Genomic DNA, 23,357 nt, shown 5'->3' with positions numbered 1-23,357 from the left:
GCGGCTAGCCCCATTGCATGGACCGCACCAGGCCTTGCCTGCCAGAGGGACGCCGACGGGCCAGGCCCTGGAGACAGGGGGCTGGCGGGAACTCCCCCAGAGCAGCTCCTTGCAGGTCCCCAGGGCGCAGCCCAATGCACACATGGCCCAGGCTCAGGCCTTCCACCGCCGCTGCTCCAAGGGGCAGAGCCCACAGGCTCGCTGGAGGGGTGAGGCTGGCCGAGGGGGCCGCTGCTCAGAAAGGGCTGGGGCTGGAGCAGCGGCGAGGCGTGTTTGGGCAGGCAGGGGCAGGAGCTCCGCAGGGTGGCTCTCACAGGCAGTGCCGGGAGCCGGCGAGCGCCAGCCCAGCCGAGGGCAGGACAGCTCATGGAGGGTTGGTGCAGCATCCACTGTGCTGCCAACAGCCCAGTCCGGCCCTGCAAGCCCCCCCGTTCCCTGGCGCTGGGGGGGGTCATGCCACTGGTGGAACGGTGCGTCCGGCCCTGCAGCAAAGGCTGCTTCCACCCAACACCGGTGGCACAGGCCCTCTCGAGCCCACGCACAGCCCCGAGCACAACCCATGATGATCTGGGACCGTGCCTGGCCCGCTTCGCCGCCGGACGAACCCCCAGGGAAAGCAGCGAGCGCTGGCCAGCAGCCACGTGGCAAATGCAGCTCCAGGAGGCAGGGAACTCAGGCCTGGCAGAGGCACGGGGCACTGCCTGTCCCCGAGTCCCCCGAGAACCTAGCCTCACCCTGGCTCTGCCCAGCTGCACCCACCCCCGCTCCAACCATTGGACCTGCTTCCCTCTGACCGGCTCCCACCCGGCCAAGGAGACACTGGGAGCCAGACTCACATTTTATTCACATCCGTGAGTATCCCGTGCTCCAGAGAGCCGGGTCGTGCCTGGGCAGCCCCCTGCGCCCCTGCAGCCAGCCCCATACGGCTGCCACCCCTCTGGACTGGTGGGGGCAGGAGCCCTCCCTGGGCTGGGGGGAGGGAGCTCCGATTGGAAGTGATGCCCTGAGGAAAGGGAGCTCCCCCACGCTGGGCATGGCAGCCCCGGCCTCGCTGCAGGGCCGAGAGCAGGGGGAGAGGGCAGAGACGGTATGGAGACGCTGAGCAGAGCGCAGGCGGGAGGAGAAAAGCAGACTTGCAGGCCAGGCCTTTCTCCTCTCTTCACCAGCACAGGGCGCTCGCTTCTCCTCCTCCTCAGCCACCCCTCCCTCCCGCCTGGAGTGCTCCCTGCTGGCTCCCTCCCCGTTCGCACCAGCGTCCCCCGCTCGCTCCTCGGCCTGCAGCGCCCCTCGCCCAACCCCCAGCCTGCAGCGTCCCCCAGCCTGCAGCACCTCTCACCCGCTCCCCAGCCTGCAGCATCCCTGGCCCGCTCCCCAGCCTGCAGCATCCCCCAGCCTGCAGCGCCTCTCACCCGCTCCCCAGCCTGCAGCGCCCCTGGCCCAACCCCCGGCCTGCAGCATCCCCCAGCCTGCAGCGCCTCTCACCCGCTCCCCAGCCTGCAGCGCCCCTCGCCCAACCCCCAGCCTGCAGCGTCCCCCAGCCTGCAGCGCCTCTCACCCGCTCCCCAGCCTGCAGCGCCCCTCGCCCAACCCCCAGCCTGCAGCGTCCCCCAGCCTGCAGCGCCTCTCACCCGCTCCCCAGCCTGCAGCGCCCCTCGCCCAATCCCCGGCCTGCAGCGTCCCCCAGCCTGCAGCACCTCTCACCCGCTCCCCAGCCTGCAGCGTCCCCCAGCCTGCAGCGCCTCTCACCCGCTCCCCGGCCTGCAGCGCCCCTCGCCCAACCCCCAGCCTGCAGCATCCCCCGGCCTGCAGCGCCTCTCACCCGCTCCCCAGCCTGCAGCGCCCCTCGCCCAACCCCCAGCCTGCAGCGTCCCCCAGCCTGCAGCGCCTCTCACCCGCTCCCCAGCCTGCAGCGCCCCTCGCCCAACCCCCAGCCTGCAGCGTCCCCCAGCCTGCAGCACCTCTCACCCGCTCCCCAGCCTGCAGCGCCCCTCGCCCAACCCCCAGCCTGCAGCATCCCCCGGCCTGCAGCGCCTCTCACCCGCTCCCCAGCCTGCAGCGCCCCTCGCCCAACCCCCAGCCTGCAGCGTCCCCCAGCCTGCAGCGCCTCTCACCCGCTCCCCAGCCTGCAGCGTCCCTGGCCCAACCCCGGCCTGCAGCATCCCCCAGCCTGCAGCACCTCTCACCCGCTCCCCAGCCTGCAGCGTCCCTGGCCCGCTCCCCAGCCTGCAGTGCCCCTCGCCCACTACCCGGCCTGCAGCGCCCCCCGTCCACTCCCCGGCTCTGTCCCTGGCCCTCTGGAGGGAGAGCGCTCCACAAGCCTCGCTGCTCCCCTGGCCAGGGAAGGCCAGCCTGCAGATGCTCCCTGGGGAAGAAGTGCCCAGGCTCCCACTTGCACCCCCCTGCCAGCAGCGGAGGGGCTGCCCGGCTCTCTTCCTGCAGCCTGGGCAGAAACACGCCTGCAGTGGGTGCTCACCTCCCAGCCAACCCACTGGCAGCAGGAGGGGCAGGACCCCGCCTGGCCCCAGTGCTTGCATGGAGCAGAGGCTGGGGATTAGCACCGCCAGTGGCTCCACAGTCCGAGGTCACTGTTCTAGGTAGGCCCCACACGAGAGCCAGGGCTGGGCCCCACCACCATCACAGCAAAACCAGAGTCTGGGTCAGGGTGGAACTGGCCCTCCCCGCTGGTGGTCAGGCCGGCCACCGCAGGCCACAAGCAGCCAGGCAGCCACTGGAGAGTGCCACTGGGGTGGGTGCTGTGGGCAGTGGCTGCTCCGAGCCGAGCGCAGGTGCCCGGCTGAGTTCAACAGAGGCGGCGTGTGGGCCCCTCCCCGCAGGGCTGCAGCTCCCGGGCCTGGCCCACAGGCTCGCTGCAGGTTCCCGGCCCTAGAAGAGCTGCAGTAAGAACTCGGGCGCCCACTCCAGGGCAGTCTGCGTGACAGCCAGAGCCGCTGCCCCCAGGGTGGCTGAAATCCCCCACACGGCGGCTTTCACCAGCGGGCTCCGCCCAGCCATGGGCAGGAGGGCACTGGCACCGTCGTCCATCCCATCCTGCTGCTGCTGTCTGCGCAGCACGGCGTCCGGGCGCTGGTGGGAGGCAGCCAGCTGGAAGGCAGTGAAGGAGCCAATGGAGAGGCTGGGGACAGACAGGCAGGGAGCTGGTTAGTGCAGGTGCGGGGTGGCCAGGGGCTGGCTTCCCCCCCGAACCTGCACAGGTCCCAGCGCGTAGCTCTCCCCTGGCTGGCCAGGCCAGCCTGTGCCGTGGGCCGGGCGCATGAGAGCAGAGCGTGAGCGCTCGCGGCTGGCCTGCCACAGACATGGCGAGCTTAGAGGGGCGCCCAGTCCCCACCGCCGACTGCAGCGCCCGGCAGCCAGTGTGCCCCTGAGCCCAGCCCGCCGCCTCCACGTGGAGCTGGTGAACCCTGCTTGGGGGGGGGGGTGGCGAACTTTAACTGACGCACCTGCCAGGCTCCAGGGCAGCCCCCGGCCAAGCACTGGTCGAAACGCCTGGCAGACCCCTGCCCACGCTGCCCCCCGCCCCCCTTCTCTCACCTCTTGTGGTGCTGCAAAGCCGCCTGCTGGGCCAGCTCGGCGTGCGGGTGCCGCTGGAAGAGCCGGAGGGCCTGGGAGATGAGACGCTCGTAGGGAAGGTCCTGAGGGATCTGGGACAGAAGCTGGTGGATGCTGGGCATGTCACAGTCACACGCCAGCACCTCCTCCTCCCGGTGCAGGACGATCTGCAGGGAGAGAGCGGTCTGGTCACGGGGCCCCCGCACGGCAGCTGGGCGGGAGCCTCTGGGATAATCCATGCCCCCCAGGCCAGGCAAGGAACTGCCCTGCGCCTCCCCTGCCAGGCTGCCATCCCTGGGGCACCGGCGCTTTACCTGGCTGACTGCAGCCCCCTCTGCCTAGAGACAGGAAGTGACAGAAGCCTGTATCCAGCTTCAGCTACAGGGCAAGGGGGAGACATGGCAGGCGTCACCCCCACGGCGGCTGGGCTGGGACTCCGGGTTAAGAATTGGGCTCAGGAATCACCGGTGAGCAGAACTGGAGGCACAAACCGCACCCCAGGTGGGGCACTGGGCTCAGCGTTGCCCCCCCAGCCGTCCACACGCTCCCCCAAGCAACTGGGTTCCCCTGACCCTGGCAGGCAAGCTTGGGTGTGGGACAGGGGACGCAGGGAGGCTCTGTGCCCTGTTAGAGGGGACGCCAGGTTGATCACAACGGTCCCTGCCGGCCTTGGAAGCGATGGAGTGTCTGTTCTGCAGGCCACCTTCCCCATAGAGGGAGGATACCAGGGGTAGGGATCCCTCCCAACCCCTCTCCCCCTGCTCCCGAGCCGAGCCGAGCCGAGCCGGGCCAGGCAGGCATCCCGCCCTGGAGCCGGCCGTACCGCTGCAGCGAAGTAGACAGGCATGAGCGGGTGCGAGGCCAGGAAGAAGTCGTAGAGGCGCAGAATGTGCTGGAAGTTGGAGAGAACGTGGCCGTACCAGGTGATGAGCCAGCTCAGGGCGAAGATCGTCCCCACCTCCGCTCTGCAACACAGGAGAAAGGCCCTCTGAGGTGCTGCCCCACCCTACCAAGCCAGTACCCTCTTCCTGGAGCCGGACACCCCCACTCCCGCCCACAGCCCCAGCTCCTCTCCACCAGCCTCTCCGAGCCTGCAGCCCATCCTCCTGGCAGGGGTGAGGGCTCCAGGCCGGTCGCCAGGGAGCTGCTCAGCCCTGGGATGGTACCTCAGCATGAAGTCATAGAGCCGGGCGCTCTCCCGCTGAAGGAGGGGCATGAGGTAATTCAGGATGTGCTTGGTGCTGTCCATCGTGGGGTCCATGAAGTCCCTGAGGATGGGAACAGGTTAGAGGAGGGTGTCTCCAAGAGCATTGACAGGCTGTCACCCAGTGGGAACAAACACCCCCCCCGCCCGGCTCGCCCTCACCACTACTTACAGGCAATAGCACCCAGCTCAGGTCTGTCTCCAGGTCACGCTACAGCCCTTCCCTGCCTGGCGGGTGGTGCCCCTTGGGGTAGGCTGGCACTGCAGGTGCCCTGTGAGCCCCCCAGGTTCACCAGACTGCTACATGAGGCCTCACAGAAAGGCCAGGGTCACACTGGTTATCACTAGCGTGTGAGGAGTTCTGTGCAGACACTGGAAATCCGGCCTGCGGGCTGGCGAAAGGGAAACCCGGGTTTCCGTCAGCCAGGAACGGTGCAGCCACCCGGCCCCTCACAGGCAGGTTCACTGTGACCTGCTTCACGAGGAGGCTCCTCTCCCCAGCCTGAGCCAAACCTGTTCGGTACAGACCGTGACAATCACTCGCTGCCCCTCCCAAGCCTGCAGAGCACTAGCCGCCGGCTGCCTGAGACAGGAGATTTTGGCTCGCTGCTCTGCAGTCCCACAGCGTGGTTAGTTATTTTAGTTACCACCCCATCGAACCGTGCCTCAGTTTCCCTCACTCAGGACAGTAGAGAGGACAAGGGGTGGGCAAGATACAGCCCCCAGGCTGAATCCGGCCTGCCAAGCCTTTAATCTGGCCCACCCACGCATCATGGAGCAGGTCTGTTCAACACCACTAGCTGCTCCCCGTTTGCAGAGGAAGGGGGTGGGGAGAGGCTTCGCACATGGCCCCTCAGCCAGCAAAATCTCTGCTCCCATTGGCTGACTTCTGACCAATAGGAAAGGAGAGATTTTGCTGGGGGTGGGGCAACACATGAAGATACCCCCACAGCACTGGAAAGGAGTGGGGTGGTCCAGGGCTGCCAGCCAGCCTGGAAGCCTGCTGGGGAGTGGTCTTCCAGCACCAGAACTGCTACGTGCATCCTGGCCAGAGCCTGCCTCCCGCCCCCCAACTCCCTCCTTCAGCCCTCCTCTCGGGCAGAACCCTCTCTTGCACCCACAGCCCACGCCCCAAGCCCTTGCCTCAGTTCACTACCCAAACCCCCTGCACCCTCCTTTCCTCTCCTGAGCCCAGGCCCCATCCGAGTGCCTGCCCCAGCTCACAACCCCCTCCTTTGCCATCACGCCCTCTCAGACCCCCACCTCTCAGTCCCCTCCCCTGGGCTCTCTTCTGCAGCCAACCTCCACCCCACACCCTGCAGCCCCTCCACAGAAAACAGTGGCCCTGGACCACTTAGGGAAATCATGGAGCGGGCCCCCCTCCAAAGCTGTTTCCCTCACTCACATTGAGGGGTGAAACAGGACCTCCTACCGCTCAGCAGAGCTCTGCCCCCCAGCTCCCCTCGCTGTGCTAACGTCTTGCCGTGTTCAGCAGCTTTGGTCCCACCGTACCATCTGGCCGTGCCTTGGTAACCCTGCTCCCAGAGGAGCTCTGGCTCACAGCTTTCCCAGCTGGGCTAGTGACACTCAATACTGAAGCAGCTCCCCCAATAAGGGTGGCTTGTCACAGTAGAACAATAGGGGTTTTCTCTAACCATACTGAAAGGCCTCCTCTGCAGCCGCAATGAAGAGAAGCCGCCACTAGCCAGGAATCACACATTTGCGTTCCCTCAAGATGTCATGACACTAGTGTCAAAGCAGGCTGTGAGCGGGAGACCCCATGCTAAAGCCACCCACTGTCACCAGATAAAGAAACAGCCCTCAGGGCGGGGAGAGGAACCTGCGTACAGCAGAAACGACTTCCCAATGGCTGAAGCTGGGGAGGCCCCATTCTGCAAAGACTGTCTTCACCTTCCTGTGGTTGCCTGTCTGATCTTGGTCTGGTTTACAACTCTTTCCATGTGCTGGCTAATTAATTTGGCTAGGTGTAAATCAACCAAGGTGGTGGGGTGTGAGTGGTCAGGTAATTCTGTCACAGTCGGTTACGACTGGTTAGTAAAATTACACCAAAATAATCAGTCAAGGTCAAGCTAAGCAGGACTCAAGTTTCACTTCTTGAACTGGGGTCTGTGAGAAAGGGAAAGGAACAGCAGGAAGGAAGAAAAAAGAGCTGGAAGGAGGATCATAGAATCCCAGGGCTGGAAGGGACCTCAGAAGGTCGTCTAGTCCAGCCCCCTGCCCAAAGCAGGATGAACCCCAACTAAGTCATCCCAGCCAGGACTGTGCCAAGCCAGGACTTAAAAACCTCTAGGGACGGAGATTGTGAAGTCACTTCTTAGCAGGCTCTGATCAACAGACTAGCTGGCTGACTAGGCTAAGACAGAGCTCTGTGCATTTGCTGGGTGGCTAGCACTTCAATCCATCATAAAAGTACCTCCCATTTGATTTCTTGTGCGGTTTCACTCCAAAACCATAAAGCTAAATAACCTTGAAGTTAGTTAGTAACAGAGAGGTAGCTGTCTTAGTCTGGACTAAAACAAAACAGCAGAAAAGTAGTACTTCAAAGACTAACGAAATTATTTATTTGGCGATGTCAGCTGTCATTTTTCTGTCTCAACTGGTTGCCTACCATATTTGCTTTTCTTACTGCGCATTGGGGTGGCTTGTTCCTGTGCCTTCAGTCAGACCTCTTTAAAATCCTTCCAGTTCTCCTGAACTCCTTTCTCCTTCATATGAGCTTCCCCAGGGATCCTGCCCATCGCTTCTCTCAGGGAGTCTAAGTCTGTTCTTCTGAACCAAGGATCTGCATTTTACTGCTCACGTTTCTTCCTTTTGTCAGGATCCTGAAATCCACCATCTCATGGTCACTGCAGCCCAGGTTGCCACCCACTTCTACTTCTCCTGCTAGTTCTTCCCTGTTTGTGAGCAGCAGGTCAAGTTGCGCACGGCCCCTGGTCGGTTCCTTCAGCCCTTGTACCAGGAAGTTATCCCCAACATTCTCCAAAAACTTCCTGGATTGTCTGTGTGCTGCTGTATTGGTCTCCCAACAAATGTCTGGATGATTAAAGTCTCCCATGAGAACCAGGGCCTGTAATTTGGAAGCCTCTCTTAGCTGTCTGAAGAAATCCTCATCTACCTGCATAGCAGACACCAACTACATCACTTCTGTTGCTTCTGCCTTTAAGTTCAACGCAAGGACTCTCAACTGGCTTTTATCCCTCCATATACTGGAGCTCTGAGCCATCATGCTGCTCCCACACATGGAGCTCAACACCTCCTCCTTTTCCCCCCAGCCTGTCCTTCCTGAGCAGTTTATACCTGTCCATGACCGTGCTCCAGTCATGTGAGTCATCCCACCACGTCTCCGTTATTCCAGTCACCTCATACTCCTTTGACTCTGCCAGGGCCTCTGATTTCTCGTTTGTTCCCCAGGCTTCTCGCATTCCTGTACAAACACCTTACAGAAGGGGCTGATAGGCCGACTTTCTGCTCTTCACCCAGGAATCCTACTTTATTGTTCCCTCCTCCTTCCCCACTTACCTCAGGGCTTGGGTCACCGTCCCCCAGTGAACCTAGTTTAAAGCCCTCCTCACTAGGTTTGCAAACCTGCCCGCTTTCCTCACTTGGTTAGGCGGATTCCATCTCTTCCCAGCAATCTTGGCACTTGAAACAGAATCCCCTGGTCGAAGAAACCAAATCCCTCTCCGACATCACCTGCACACCCACACATTTACTTCCATGTTCAACGATCTCTACCTGGACTCCTGCCTGCCACAGGGAGGATGGACGAGAACGCCACTTGCTCTCCATACTCTTTGATCTTCCTTCCCAGAGTTACATGATCCGCAGCGACCTGCTCAAGGTCGTTCTGTGCTGTGTCATTGGTTCCTACACGGAGAAGTCGGGAGGGGTAATAATCTGCAGGTTTGACGAGAACTCATGTCCATGGCACAGCCTACGCCACCAGCTGCCAGGACTGGCTCTGTCTGGCCCAGAGGGGAAGGCTGCCTGCCTGTATCAAGAGTGGGGAGCAGGACGCTGTGTGCTTAACATGCGCTCTGCTTGCTGGGTAATTATCAGGAAAGGGAGAACAGGAAGATTACTGGGTGAGGCTTTTTCAGTGGCGCCGACCCCACAGACCTGCAGGTTACGCCCTGAGCCCTCGGAGCCACGTTGGGGGGCCTCCCTGAAGAGTGGAAGGAATAAAGGAATTTGTGCAGGTATCAGGGTTGTACCTGAGCCCTCAGGCTCCTGGCACATCATCACAGGAATGAACACACCCAGAAATACCACCTCTCACTTCCCCCGGTCCGAATCCCAGGCTCCCCGCTCTGCTAACCGCTTCCTGGGGAGCTCAGTCTCTGCTTCTTTGCACCTCCCGCCTCTTCTGCCACGTACCCATCCTCAGGCTGGCCCGGCACACGCACCGAAAACAGTGAAACCGTTCCCAGCCTCTCCACCAGAGACTCGCTCGCACCTGTTTTACCAGAGCTCACCATGGGAACCTCAGCTACACTGGCCACCCGCGTGTATGTCCTGCCGCGGCAAACTGCCTGCCCTGACTCCAGAGCAGGAACCCAGTCCCAGCCCCACACAGGTGGTGAGCTCTGTCCTTAGGTTGCACCAGCCTACAGCAGCCGAACCTGGCCAGGCCCTGGGGCGCTCGCTGCTGTCCTGACCCCCTGCCTGTGGGCGCTTATGTCAACTGGCCAGGGAGGCCCCGGGGTCACAGGGCCTCCAGGACTTGGCATGCATGGTATAGTTGAGCCACGATTGTCAGACGAGGCTATGACACTTCTCACAGTAACTAAGACTGTGAACGACCTAGTTACCCCTGCCCTGCCGGTAGCCGAAGATAGACTTACACTCTCCTCTGGGCTGCGCCTTGCCGGTTAACAATAGGTGCACTCCAGGCCCCTTTGAGTCCCCTCCTGTGACATCCAGCTCCCTACACCAGCTACCCACTGGAAATCCCTCGAGCCTCTGCCCCCACTTACTAGAGTTCCCAAAACTCACTGCTCCCACACAACAACCAGCACTCACGCAGCACCAGCCGCTGACGAAGCGGGGCTCACCCACGGACACGCATTACCTAACACGTAACAGTGTTGGTCTGTAAGGTGCTCCAGGACTGCTGGGGGGCTTTTGGGTGAGCCAGGAGAAGGGCTCTTTAAGGAAGACCAGAGACCCGGCTAAGAACGTGAGGGTGAGGGAAACGGGGTGAAACGCAAGCTCCTGGGCTAGTCTGCTGTCTGTCTGCACAGGGCAACACCCTCTGTCTTGCATGTTCCTCGTTACAGCTAAGCAGGTTCAATGGTTTGTGGTGGTCTCCGACAGCCTCTGTTGAAGAGCAGTGCTCCATCCGAAGGCTGGCAGCGGAGCTGTGCAGTACATCTGCATCAGGGTGACTGGAAATTACATGCTCCAGGGCTGTGTCGAAGGACTGCTCCCCCGCAGAGGTGGAAAACCGGCCGACTATCGGGCAAGCAATGGTCAGTGAGCCGTGTTACTTGTCTGTCTGGTTTGCCATGGAGGTCATCTCCTCCATCAGAGCCCAGTGCTAACGAATAAGGCTCTACATGTTTCACAGTCCATTTTGGTCCATTTCAGTCACATTAAATACAGTAAACGTCGGCATTCCCACTGTTGCAATCTGTTCTAATGGTAGGAGTCCTGAGCCAGAAAGTTGTATGTGTGTGTGTTGGGGGGTGTCACATGATTATTGCAGGGGGGGGATTATGTTACTTCACCCCCTTACTCCCGTGCTGCTGCTGGCCAGGAGCACAGCTTTGAAGACAGACCTACCGCCAGTGTCACTGCAGAAAGACGGCATGGTACGGTATCACTCCGCCCTTACTTCTGTGCTGCTGCTGGCAGGGTGCTGCCTTCAGAGCTGGGCAGCTGGCCAACAGCCACCACTCTCTGGCAGCCCAGCTCTGACAGCAGTGCAGAAGTAAGGGGGGCAATACCAGAAGCAATACAGCCACCCCCCCCGGGCAACTCCCTTAAGGGTCAGGACCCCCAACTGGAGAAAGGCCATCTCCCCTGTAACAGCAAACAATGAGGTGTCACATGGGGAGACCAGATTTCAGGGTCTGTGATGGGCTTTCCACAGCCACGAATTTGGCAGTGGCCCAAATAATGGAGGCCTGTTGAAACGCCAGAGAGAGGCGGAACGGGAGGAAGCAAGAGGCACGTATCTTGAGCTGCGTCTTACAGCTTTGCCCTCTAGTGCAGCTGGGGGACAAAGCCAAGAGCCAGCGGCATGTGGCTCGCAAGTCACCAACAGCAGATTTGCTTGTGAGAGGTGTCTCAGCCAGGCCTGGCTGACTGCGCCGGCGAGATACCGGCAGGGAGGCTGGTAGCTACATACCGTCCCTAGCAAGTGAGCTCTGGGTTTTCATGCATCGTTTGTTTCCCAGGCTGGTCCTTGCTGATAACCCTGGTCCCATTTTCACTCTGGCTGGTCGCTGTGTGCTAAGCACAGTGTGGGCTCTCACCTTCAGCGCTCAGTGCACGCAACAGGGCTGGTCCTTCTGTGCCTGGCCAGAGCCTGCGGAGGCCTAGCAGGCAGGCTTGTGCTGCAAGAGACTGGGGACTTCAGGGGGCTGACCCCCGTAGGCACAGGTGGGGATAAGGGACCTCACAGCCCTGGGACACACTCTGCTGTTCCTGTAGCAGCCTGTGCTCTGGCAGCCCAGCCTGGTGGGTTGTGGGGGGTAGGGGCACGGCTGGTTCCAGAGTCCAATGCTCTAACAGAGTCCAATCCAGGTCTCCCGTGCCAGACCGAGGCCCAGTGGTCAGAACTCAGCATTGCAATGCAGGACGCTCAGGTTCAAACCCCCGCAGGGCAGCAGGGGACAGGGCAGGCGTCCTAGGGACCCCAGCTGGCACAGTACCCGGCAGTGCCCGCACTGGTTCCCTGACCTGGGCAGGGGCTGGGCGAGGGGACACCTCCCCCCAAGGTGGCTGCTGGTGAGTACCTGAGATGGTGCGTGGAGAGCTTCTCCAGCAGCGCGCTGCCCATGCGCTCGCCTGCCACCAGCAGCAGCGTGACGGCGATGTCGTGGTAGCCCTGGTAGTAGTGCAGCTCGGGGTGCGCCCGCAGGACGTGCACGATGAGGTTGATGAGTTGCTCCTGCAGGACCTGGCGCTGCTCAGCCCGCATGCCTGTGCCAAGACGGAGGGTTAGAGCCCCAGGGCACCGCAGGCAGCTGGCACTTCCCACAGAGCCAGCTCCCCCTCCCCCCAGCTCTGCTCAGGCAGCGCAGCCGCGAGAAAGCGGCCCGAGAGGAGGCCCTGCAGTGGTCCCTTGGGCTGACCAGACCCCTTTAATCCCCTCGGGGAGCCCTAGGGCCCCAACACTGCACCTCCCGCCCACAGGCCCTGCCCTGTCCCAGCTGGCGTGGCGTGGCCTCTGCTGGCTGCAGCAGAGTCTGCTTCCTGTGCGGATTGGCACCAGGCTGTGAACAGGTGGCAGTCAGCAGAGGGAGAGGAGCATAGCAGACTAGAACCAGTCACCAGGAGCTGGGGGACCCGTATCGTCCCTCCCCAGCCTGCTGAGCCCGCCAGACCTCCCCCCACCCTACCCCCCGCCGCCGGATCATGGAGACGAGGCAGAGCGGCTGGGAGTGGCCAGCCAGCCCTGGGAGTGCGCAGGTGATCGCTGCGTTTGGTGCTGAGAGTTTACCGGGTCTGAGAAGAGAACGGTTAGCAAAGCACAGGGACCTGTCACCCGCCCAGCCTGACTCGCCCACGGAGCTCCATCTCCTCCCCTCCTTCAGCTGAGCAGCCCCCGCTGGCCCCAGGAAGCCTGGCCAGACTGATCCCTGCCAGCGCCCACAAGTCCCCCAGCAGACAGCAGGGGAGCGACGGAGCCAATGAGTCTCTAGGCGGGGACTGGCGGGCAGGCTACAGCTGGACACTTGGGTCGGGGCTGGGTTAGTGGAAGGTGTGCGGCAGGATGGTGGAGGGGCGCCTGGATCCAGCGAGGGGCACAGGTACCTTCTGAGGCAGGCAGCTCCCCTCCGGCACCAGCTCTGCGGCAGCAGAGCCAGGAACAGGCAGGACAGAAAGAAAACACAGTTACCAGGGAGAGCCCCCCCCGCCCCACGCTCCCGCGGCACTGCCCAGTGGGCAGGGGCACGTGCCAGGGAGCCCCACCTGGGAGCAGACTCAGGAGCCGATCTCGTAGGGGACCGTCGGGAACACGGGGTCCTGGCTGGCTGTGGCAATGGGGCAGCTGGGAAGCAGCACCTTTAATGCTTCCTGGCCACTCTGAGCTGAGGGCAACAGCCCAACCCAGGAACAGGGGCCCGGCCCTGGGAGCTCCCTGCTTGCTGTTTAAACCCTTGTACTCAGCGTGGTACGTAGCTCATCCACTAAGCTCCTCCATTTACTCTGTCTCGGGACAAAACTTCTAGCTGACCCCAGGAGGCCCCCAGTTGTTGTCCTTCAGTCTGAGCAGATCTTCTCCACGTCAGCCGAGGTCGTCGTCCTCCTCCGAGCGGGTTCTGTGGGACAGCCTGGCGGACTGTGCTGGATGATGACATGCAGCTGAGCCATCCCCACGTTCTTCTCTTGATTTGAATGTCAAGCGGTTCTTGTCCTGCTGTAGCCAGACAAAATCTCCCCACTACAGACCAGCTTTTGCCTCCCCTCTAAGGTGCCTCAGAGCACACAGGGCACTGAACGGCAGTTAAACAGCACAGTCTTTGATGCCTTCCTAAGGGGCCCAGATGTGCTGGCTCATCGTGACCCTGAGAAACAGAAAACACAGATAGAGGGCAGGCAGGCTAACCGTTAACGAAGGGCCTCAGAGAACTGCCCTTGGCTGGCATTAATGAAGTGATGCCCCTACACAGTTATCCCAGAAGAGAAATTGCGGCCCTTGTAAAAGAATGTCCTGTACTCCCAAATGGCTTATCTCCTGTCTTACAAGTGCAAATTAAGTAAGAATTGCCCTTGTAAAAACTGGCATCACAAAAGACAGACCAGTATAATCTGGCACCATAGATAAGAAAGAGAATACGTGACCCAAGGGGTATAAAGATGGGCCCAGCAGCACTCTGACTCTGAGTGCATCTTCACCAACTACCTGCTGGTCGGGTCAGGTGATTGCCTCCCGAGGTCCGCAACTGGGGACGCCCAACCTCGTATTTGTCTTTCCGCGGAATTGAGCGACCGATCCTGGCTTGGCTACGCTGGTATCGAGAGACGGAAGGAGGGTAAGATGTGCCCGCATTAAGGACTCCTTTCGGTGTACACAGTTAAAGAATTAGAGCTCTATAGATTGATTTCGTCGTATTAAGATGTCGTTGTATTGGATTGTAACGTAACCTGTTAACACCTGTACTCTGCTAGCATATCAGAAGTAGACAATAGCCTTTTGTAACTGCACGCTTATAACTGTAGCTTAATAAACTTGTAACTAGTTCAGATCTAAGCCTGACTGCTGTTAGTCTCTGTAACTGCACCACAGCCAGCACAATCAAAAGAACTTTAACCGTTTGGTTGCTGCAGCCTGGCCATAGGTGAGAGTGCTAAGAGCCTAGCGTAGAGTCGTGCCGCCTCCACGGGGCAGACTCCTGGGGCGCCCGTCAGTCAATCCTGGCTGCCCGCTGCGAAGGAGCCCAGCGCTCTAGCAGTTAAAGACTCGGATGGTAACAAGGCCATAGCTGGTACCTCACCGCACATTACCCGGCCACTGGCTAACACCTGCTCTGTTCCAAAGCTCCTGGTCTGCGACCAAGTCCTGCCATTGGATCGGAAGGATGTGCCTCAGGCATCTGTTTAGGAATGTCTGTAGCTTGTGGTCCGAAGACTTTCTGGTACCCCAGGTCTCGCCTCCAGACAAGAGCGCATGCCTCACATCTGAGTTGAAGACCCGTAGTTTCGTCTTCACAGATATTATTTGTGAGCTCCATATGGGACGAAGAGTCTTGAAACAGCTGCTGCTTTCCCTGTCCTGGCACTGATACCCTCATCTGCTCCTCGGTCTGGGAGCTCCCACAGCCCTTCAAATCCCACCTGGCCGTCGTTCACACAACCCAACATGGAAGGTTGCTGGGTCTCATTCCCAGCAGCAGGGCCTCCGGAGAGAGGGGAACAAACACCTCGTCTCCCCTCAAATCCTCCTCCTGCCGCCCAGCCCCGCAACTCCGGTGGGTGGGCGGGGGGGATGGGGGAAAGCATCAGGTCTCGGCCCTCAGGGACCCACCAGTGCTCCAGCCCAACACCAGGACACAGCTCACCGGGGGGGAAGCGGCGTGTGGAGCGCCTCACGTCCAGCTGCACTTGGGTGTAGTCCTTGTGGTCCTGGCGGACTGCCCTACCTGGGGAGAGAGGCCGGGAGGGTCAGGGGTAGCGGCAGGCCCAGCAGCCTCTCCCCCAGAGCTTGCCTGGCTGACTCAGGGTCTGGAGTCTGGAGCCTGGACCCCAGGTCAGGCCCAGGCTCTGCACAGAAGAGGAGAGCAGAGGTGGCTCCCTGCCCTGGGAGCCTGCCTTGGCTGGAGGGAGGAGGTCGGTCTGGCACTGGGGAGGCGCAAGCCCAGGTAGCCTGTCTGAGCCCTTGCCCGCTAGGCCTGGATCTGTGGCTAGGGCACAGCTGGCCAGTCTCATGGTCCTGGCTTGATGGCCACCAGCCAACTCAGAGCTCTCCCATCCTGATTTCTCCTACGCTCCCGACGGCACTGGGAGGCAGCAATTCCAGGGTCGGTTCTGCGCTGCCGGCCCGTCGCCCTGGCCCCAGGGTGTGCCAAGGAGCTGAGCACATGCTGGCACCAACAGGGCAACATGAACCCAGCTCTACATCTCTGCATTGACTGGGCTCTTCCCCGACCTGGCCGGGTCCCATGGCTTAGGGTCTGTGAAATGGGGACCACAGCTCCCTGCTCAGAGGGGGAGGGTCTCCCAGATGGCCCCGCCCCTCTGTCTGCATGAAGCTGCCTGTTGTACTAAGGCCTACACAGCTACAACAAAGACCCAGAGGGGATGCCGCTTACAGGTCCGCTCTCTGCAGCAGCTCCTTGCTTGCAGCTGCTGGGAGCACCCAAGGCACCAGATGTTTGCAGCAGCTCCCAGTATTCAAAGCAGCTACAGCAGTGACCCAGGCGGGCTGCTCCGGAGGCCTCGGCAGCCACGCGCTCAAGCTCAGCAGGCGGTGCCACCCACCAGGCTGCTGCCAAGAAGGACTCAGCGCTACACTGTGACTGTGAATTAACCCCCGGCAAGCGAGGCTGCCCCCGGCCACAGGGACACGAATGAGCAGAGAACCAGAGCGACAGGGCAGCAGCTGAGAACCCAGGCGTCCTGGCTCCCAGGCCCCCGCTCTAACCACTAGCCCCTGGTGCCTGCCCATAGAGCCAAACCCACAAGTGGGCACTGCGCCCTTCCTGCTTGTGGGACGGCCCGTAAGGATTCCCCCTCCCTGGGGCCCGGAGCCCTGTTACAGCGCCAGCCAGCCCAGCGGCGAGGCCCCCAGCCCAGACAGGGCCCTGCCCACCAGCAATCTGAGCCCCCACCTGGCTTGGGAGGCAGGCGGTAGACGTTGACGCTGAGCAGCTTCGGCCACACCTTCCTGCGGATCTCATCGGTCAGCAGCCCTCCCTCGCTCACCGCTGCTGCCCGCAGGGCCTCCACAGCCACAGGGTCGCTCGTTAGGGCCTGGTGGATCAGCAGCAGCTTGTACTTCCTCTTTGACCCCAGCAGCTCTGCAAGGGAAGGAGCTTGTCAGCGGCCAGGCCCAGCCCAGTGGTCACCTGCGCCCATCCCTTGGCTCAGCGTGCAGGCAAACCCCTCCTTCAGGGCACACGCTGGGCTCTGCAGGCTCCATGGGGATGGCCTGGGACGCCAGCCGGGGGATGCACATGGCAGGAGGGGGCACTGGAAATGGGGAAGCAGGTTGGGATTAAGGCCGACTAACAAGGCTGGGAATTCCTCAGACTGTCAGCCCCCCGGGAGCAGGCTGGCGAGAGCCAGGACAGGCAGTGAGCAGGTAGGAGTTTGGTCTCGTCTCCCATCACAGCTCAGGGATAGCAGGTGCTGCACACCCAGGCACCAAGGTGCAGAGCCGGGGGCGAGGAGCTCCTGCCTGGGGCACGGCCCAGGTCCAGAGAGAAAGCGACAAGCTGGCTGGAGCCCATAGCGTCTGACGGGACCCAGGCTTGGCTCCCCGGCTAGCACAGAACGCTGCAGCATCCCCTCCTCAACACTGAATGCCCGGAGCGCAGCAACCCCATCCTCCGCGGGCCGCCCAGAGAACAGACAGGTTCAAGGCCCCGTGGGGCCTGGCCCTGGGATGCTCAGCACCGTCCAGTGCAGGCAGGTTAGTCCCCAGGGCCCTTCTCTCATCAGAAACCCCCAAGTGCAAGAGGCAGGACACTGCCTTGGCCCCTTCAGGGGGTGGGGTCCATGGTCAGGCTGCAGCCTGACCGCTTTCTCCCAAGCACTGAAGGACGGGAGAGCTGCAAGCAGCCGACACCGGCGTCTGATCCTGAGCGACGTGGGGCTCCCGCGCTAACCGAGGCTGTGAGAGGCGCGCCGAAGGGGCTGGGAATGGGGTGTGGCACAGGCAGTGGGAAGGCTGGAGAAACACTGGAGCAGGCTGGGCTGGTGTAAAGGAGCCTGCCCCCCTCCCCACCAGGCTGCCTGGGCGTCACGTCTCACCGGCTTGCTGACCTCAAGGCAGGCTCCCGCCCCGTCGCCCCTGCCCCATAAAGCACCGTGAGAAAACAGAACCTTCAGGGCTGGCACGCCAAGGCTACGGCAACAGCTGACATCACCAGAGCCGGCGCGGCGCAGCTCGGGCCCTGACCTTCGCTGCACGGCACGCACGCCCGCTCCCCGGCGCCGAGGGCGCAGGGACCCACTTCAGGCTGCCTGAGGCTGGCCTGGCTACGGGAGTTCCATCAGCTCGGCACACTACGCCCAGTGCCTGGCTGCCCGTCCTCCCACCGCGCGTCTGCCTGGCTGGGCCGCACAGCTCTGCCGCTAGCCCCACTCGCCAGCAGCGAAGCTGCAGCCAGGTCGGGCCGTGGGTCGCTCTCGGGCTTGCGTTGAAAGGCCCCCTCCAGGGCATACAGCTGCAGAACGGCCACAGGGCCATCAGGAGGGGGCAGGCAAAGGCTGCAGACCCATTGCCGGCACACCACGCCCGCGCGCCCCAGCTGTGAAACACACACCACACCAGACAGCCACGAGCAGGTGGGCCCCATGACCCAGCCGGCTCCATCGGGGGCCAGAGCTCCCCTGCGGCTCCGGCCTCAGCCCAGAGAGACAGACAGTGCCACTGCCTGCAGCTCCGCGCCGCCCCACCGCCCTGCCCCCACCGTGCCCTGCCCCCTCCACCCACAGCTCCGCGCCGCCGCCCCGCCCCGCCCCGCCCCGCCCCTGCCACCCACGGCTCCGCGCCGCCCCACCACCCTGTCCCCACCGTGCCCTGCCCCCTCCACCCACAGCTCGCGCCGCCGCCCCGCCCCGCCCCTGCCGCCCACAGCTCCGCGCCGCCCCACCACCCTGTCCCTACTGTGCCCTGCCCCCACACCGCCCTGCCCCCGCCTCCGCGCCGCCCCGCCCCCTCCGCACCGCCCCACCGCCCTGTCCCCACCGTGCCCTGCCCCCTCCACCCACAGCTCCGCGCCGCCGCCCCGCCCCGCCCCGCCCCTGCCGCCCACGGCTCCGCGCCGCCCCACCACCCTGTCCCCACCGTGCCCTGCCCCCTCCACCCACAGCTCCACGCCGCCGCCCCGCCCCGCCCCGCCCCGCCCCTGCCGCCCACAGCTCCACACCGCCCCACCACCCTGTCCCCACCATGCCCTGCCCCCTCCACCCACAGCTCCGCACCGCCGCCCCGCCCCGCCCCGCCCCTGCCGCCCACGGCTCCACGCCGCCCCACCGCCCTGTCCCCACCGTGCCCTGCCCCCTCCACCCACAGCTCCGCGCCGCCGCCCCGCCCCGCCCCTGCCGCCCACAGCTCCACGCCGCCCCACCACCCTGTGCCCACTGTGCCCTGCCCCCACACCACCCTGCCCCCGCCTCCGCGCCGCCCCGCCCCCTCTGCACCACCCCACCACCCTGTCCCCACCATGCCCTGCCCCCTCCACCCACAGCTCCGCGCCGCCGCCCCGCCCCACCCCTGCCGCCCACGGCTCCACGCCGCCCCACCACCCTGTGCCTACTGTGCCCTGCCCCCACACCACCCTGCCCCCGCCTCCGGGCCGCACCGCCCCCTCCGCACCGCCCCATCACCCTGTCCCCACCGTGCCCTGCCCCCGCCGCTCATGGCTCCACACCGCCCCGCCCTCGTCACCCACGACTCCGTACTGCCCTGTCCGTGCCGCCCTGCCCCCGCCACCAGCAGCTCCACACCGCCCTGCCCTCGCCACCCACGACTCCGTACTGCCCTGTCCGTGCCGCCCTGCCCCCGCCACCACACCACCCTGCCCCCACTGTGCCCTGCCCCTGCCACCTGCGGCTCCACACTGCCCTGCCCTTGCCACCCACAGCTCCGCACCGCCTTGCCCCCGTCACCCATGGGTCCACACCCTAACCCTAACCCTGCCCCCACACCACCCTGCCCCCGCCTCCACGGCTCCGCGACGCCCCATCACCCTGTCCCCACCGCGCCCTGCCCCCACCGCCCACAGCTCCGCACCACCCTGCCCCCGCCACCAGCAGCTCCACACCGCCCTGCCCCCGCCGCCCACGACTCCACGCCGCCCTGTCCCTGCCACCCGTGGCTCCACACCACCCTGCCCCCACTGTGCCCTGCCCCCGCCACCCGCGGCTCCGCGCCGCCCTGCCCCCGCCACCCCACCACCCTGTGCCCACCGTGCCCTGCCCCCACACCACCCTGCCCCTGCCACCCACGACTCCCTGCCACCCGTGGCTCCACACCGCCCTGCCCCCGCTGTGCCCTGCCCCTGCCACCTGCGGCTCCACACTGCCCTGCCCTTGCCACCCACAGCTCCGCGCCGCCCTGCCCCCGCCACCCGCAGCTCCGCGCCGCCCTGCCTGTGGCTCCTCGCCACCCCACCACCCTGTGCCCACCGTGCCCTGCCCCCACACCACCCTGCCCCTGCCACCCACAACTCCCTGCCACCCGTGGCTCCACACCGCCCTGCCCCCGCTGTGCCCTGCCCCTGCCACCTGCGGCTCCACACTGCCCTGCCCTTGCCACCCGCAGCTCTGCACCGTCCTGCCCCCGCCACCCACGGCTCCGAACTGCCCTGCCCCCACTGTGCCCTGCCCCCGCAGCTCCGCGCCGCCCTGCCCCTGCCGCCCGCGGCTCCGCGCCGCCCCACCACCCTGTGCCCACCGTGCCCTGCCCCCACCACCCACGGCTCCCCGCCACCTGCGGCTCCACACTGCCCTGCCCTCGCCACCCGCAGCTCCGTGCTGCCCTGCCCCCGCCACCCGTGGCTCCCCGCCGCCCTGCCCCCACCCTGCCCTGCCCCTGCTTCCCACAGCTCAGCACCACCCTGTCCCCAGCACCCACAGCTCCAGGCTGTCCTGCCCCTGCCCTGCCCAGCCCCCGCTACTTGCGGCTCCGGGGTGCCCGGCCCTGCCACCTGCAGCTTCACACCACCCTGTCCCTACCCTGCCCTGACCCCACCACCCGTGGCTCTGGGCTGCCCTGACCCCGCGCCACCCTGTCCCCTAGCTGCAGCATCCCCACATCCCTCAAGTGCAGCCGCTACTTCCACACCAGGCCTAGCAATGAGACCTAAACTCCCTAGTGTCCAACCCCTCCTCCTCCCCACACCGGGGAGGCAGACCCACCGCTGCCCGAGCACATGGCTGGAAGGCCCGGGGAGCTCAGCGGGGAGCTGCCGACCACGCTGGGCTCACACGACACCGCAACTCTGCCGGCCAGACGGAGGACACGGAGTTTAGGGGCAGGTCATTTCAAACAGCCAGGGTCTAACATGGCCCTCGACACTGGGGCACTTTGGGGAGCTCCAGGGCTAATTCTTGTATGCTAATAGCTGATGCTACACTAATCCCCAGGGGTTATCATCTCACGCCACAGCACCTGGTCCAGGTCACTGTCCCCACTATACTGATGGGGAAACTGAGGCATGATGCAAGGAAGTGACTCGCCCAAGGTCACTCAGTACACCAGTGGTGGAGCTGGGAACCAAACCCAGGTCTCTTAAGTCCCACCCAGTGGCTTATGCACTCGGCCACACAGCCTCCCACCAGCCCAGGGCAGCCCCCACCAGAGTCGCCGCTCGCAGCCAGCCCAGCACTGGGCCGTGCTCTGAATGGGGCACTCAGTCCCCAGCCTGGGCCCATTCCACGGGCCACGGCCTGTCCCCACGCAGGGCCAGTTGCAGCTGCTCCCCAGGAACCTGTAGGCCACGCTCACAGGCCAGCCGGACCCAGGGCCGCATCACCCCAGCCTCAGCAACGAGCACCGAGTTGTACCGTGGGGGTGAGCAGGGGCCCACAGCCCCTGCAGCCCTGACAGCCCCACAGGAGAGGGGTGGGGGCATCCACCCAGGACCAGCCAGCCCCACTCCCAGCCCCACACGTCTGCTGGCCCACAGCAGAGGAATTCAGCCCTCCTGTGGCAACTCGGAGCAGCGCTCCCCTTCTGCAGCTCCCACCACGGAGCAGAGGGGCAGCCATGGGTCAGCAGCCCCCTCTCTCTCCTACCTCACAGCTGGAGGTCCCCCAGGGGTCAGCAACCACCTCACTTCCCCCACCAAAGCATGGGGGCCTTCAGACATCAGCAACCCCTTGAACTACCCCCTACCCAGACCTGGGGACCCCACCCAGGGCATAGCGCTCCCCCAGCACTCACCCCACCTCACAGCACAGGGATGCCCATGGGTCAGTACACCCAGCAACTCCCCACCCCAGAGCACGGGGGCCCCCCCAACAGCTCCCCCACCAAACAGCACAGGGGTCCCCAGAGGTCAGTACCCCCACCCCAAAGCACAGGGGTCTCCAGCGGTCAGCGTCCCCAGTGCCCCCTACCCCAGAGCACAGGGGTCCCCAGGGGTCATTACGCCCAGCACCCCCCACCCCAGAGCACGGGGGTCCCCAGAGGTCAGCGCCCCCACCCCAGAGCACGGGGGTCCCAGAGGTCAGCGCCCCCACCCCATAACACGGGTCCCCAGAGGTCAGCGCCCCCACCCCAGAGCACGGGGGTCCCCAGAGGTCAGAGCCCCCCAACCCAGAGCACAGGGGTCCCCAGAGGTCAGCGCCCCCACCCCATAACACGGGGGTCCCCAGAGGTCAGCACCCCCCAACCCATAACACGGGGGTCCCCAGAGGTCAGCGCCCCCAGCACCCCCACCCCAGAGCACAGGGGTCCCCAGAGGTCAGTACCCCCACCCCAAAGCACAGGGGTCTCCAGCGGTCAGCGTCCCCAGCGCCCCCTACCCCAGAGCACAGGGGTCCCCAGGGGTCATTACGCCCAGCACCCCCCACCCCAGAGCATGGGGGTCCCCAGAGGTCAGAGCCCCCAGCCCAGAGCACGGGGGTCCCCAGAGGTCAGCGCCCCCACCCCAGAGCACGGGGGTCCCCAGAGGTCAGCGCCCCCCAACCCAGAGCATGGGGGTCCCCAGAGGTCAGCGCCCCCCACCCCAGAGCACGGGGGTCCCCAGAGGTCAGAGCCCCCCAACCCAGAGCACGGGGGTCCCCAGAGGTCAGCGCCCCCACCCCAGAGCACAGGGGTCTCCAGAGGTCAGTACCCCCACCCCAAAGCACAGGGGTCTCCAGCGGTCAGCGTCCCCAGCGCCCCCTACCCCAGAGCACAGGGGTCCCCAGGGGTCATTACGCCCAGCACCCCCCACCCCAGAGCATGGGGGTCCCCAGAGGTCAGAGCCCCCAGCCCAGAGCACGGGGGTCCCCAGAGGTCAGCGCCCCCACCCCATAACACGGGTCCCCAGAGGTCAACACCCCCACCTCATAACACGGGGGTCCCCAGAGGTCAGCGCCCCCACCCCAGAGCACGGGGGTCCCCAGAGGTCAGAGCCCCCCAACCCAGAGCACGGGGGTCCCCAGAGGTCAGAGCCCCCCACCCCAGAGCACGGGGGTCCCCAGAGGTCAGCGCCCCCCACCCCAGAGCACGGGGGCACCCGGGGGCCTCGCCCCCCCTCACCTCCCCGCCTGCCCGCGGGGTGCCGCTCAGCCGGACCGCCCCCCCGCCGCCTCTGGACCCCACTCATCGCCGCGCGGAACCACCTCACGGCCCCGCCCCGCCGGCAGGCAGGCCCCGCCCCCGCCACGTCCCCATTGGTTCACCCTCCGCGGCCATTGGGCGGGGCCGCCGTCGCTCTACGTCTGAGTGGGCGGGGGAGGAGAGGCGGAGTCGCGGGCGGCGCAGGGACCGCTGGGAGATGTAGTTCTCCGGGTCCCCGGGCTGTGCGCGGCGCGGCATCACAGCCGGGTGCACAGAACATGCAGGACAGCTCTGCATTCTGCAAAACCAGCCAGAAGCCCTGGGGCCCCTTCCGGGCTAACCCGCACGCTGGAGCATGAGCCCGCTGGCAGGTCTTTGCCCAGGGATGCTTATGCTCCAAAACCTCTCCCCATGCTGCAAAATATGTTAGCCCCTGAAGTGCCCCAGGACTTC

General features: G+C 64.5%; 1 protein-coding gene across 1 annotated transcript; it reads right to left on the bottom strand.

The window, feature by feature from the left end:
• Positions 1-2,165: 2,165 nt before the first annotated feature.
• On the bottom strand, positions 2,166-22,950 carry LOC142008369 (TBC1 domain family member 20-like). The gene is made up of 8 exons (XM_074985553.1): positions 22,884-22,950; positions 16,294-16,482; positions 15,025-15,105; positions 11,755-11,941; positions 4,734-4,835; positions 4,391-4,532; positions 3,550-3,734; positions 2,166-3,133 (listed from the first exon to the last, which is right to left on the bottom strand). The coding sequence occupies exons 1-8, from the start codon at positions 22,948-22,950 to the stop codon at positions 2,884-2,886; spliced, it is 1,203 nt and encodes a 400-aa protein (XP_074841654.1). The 3' UTR covers positions 2,166-2,883.
• Positions 22,951-23,357: the final 407 nt, after the last annotated feature.

This window comes from Carettochelys insculpta, chromosome 2, assembly GCF_033958435.1.
Source record: "Carettochelys insculpta isolate YL-2023 chromosome 2, ASM3395843v1, whole genome shotgun sequence".
NCBI classification, from domain to species: Eukaryota; Metazoa; Chordata; order Testudines; family Carettochelyidae; genus Carettochelys; species Carettochelys insculpta.
This window is presented reverse-complemented; position numbering and strand designations above follow the sequence as displayed.

What these genes read in the sequence shown, in the direction of transcription:
- LOC142008369 (XM_074985553.1), bottom strand. Translation starts at nt 22,950, where the DNA reads ATGAGTGGGGTCCAGAGGCGGCGGGGGGGCGGTCCGGCTGAGCGGCAC. An exon ending in CCCCGCGGGCAGGCGGGGAG is followed by an intron (nt 16,483 to 22,883) that starts GTGAGGGGGGGC and finishes CTTCCCTTGCAG; the next exon opens with AGCTGCTGGGGTCAAAGAGG. An exon ending in CACACGCCGCTTCCCCCCCG is followed by an intron (nt 11,942 to 15,024) that starts GTGAGCTGTGTC and finishes GTCTTGGCACAG; the next exon opens with GCATGCGGGCTGAGCAGCGC.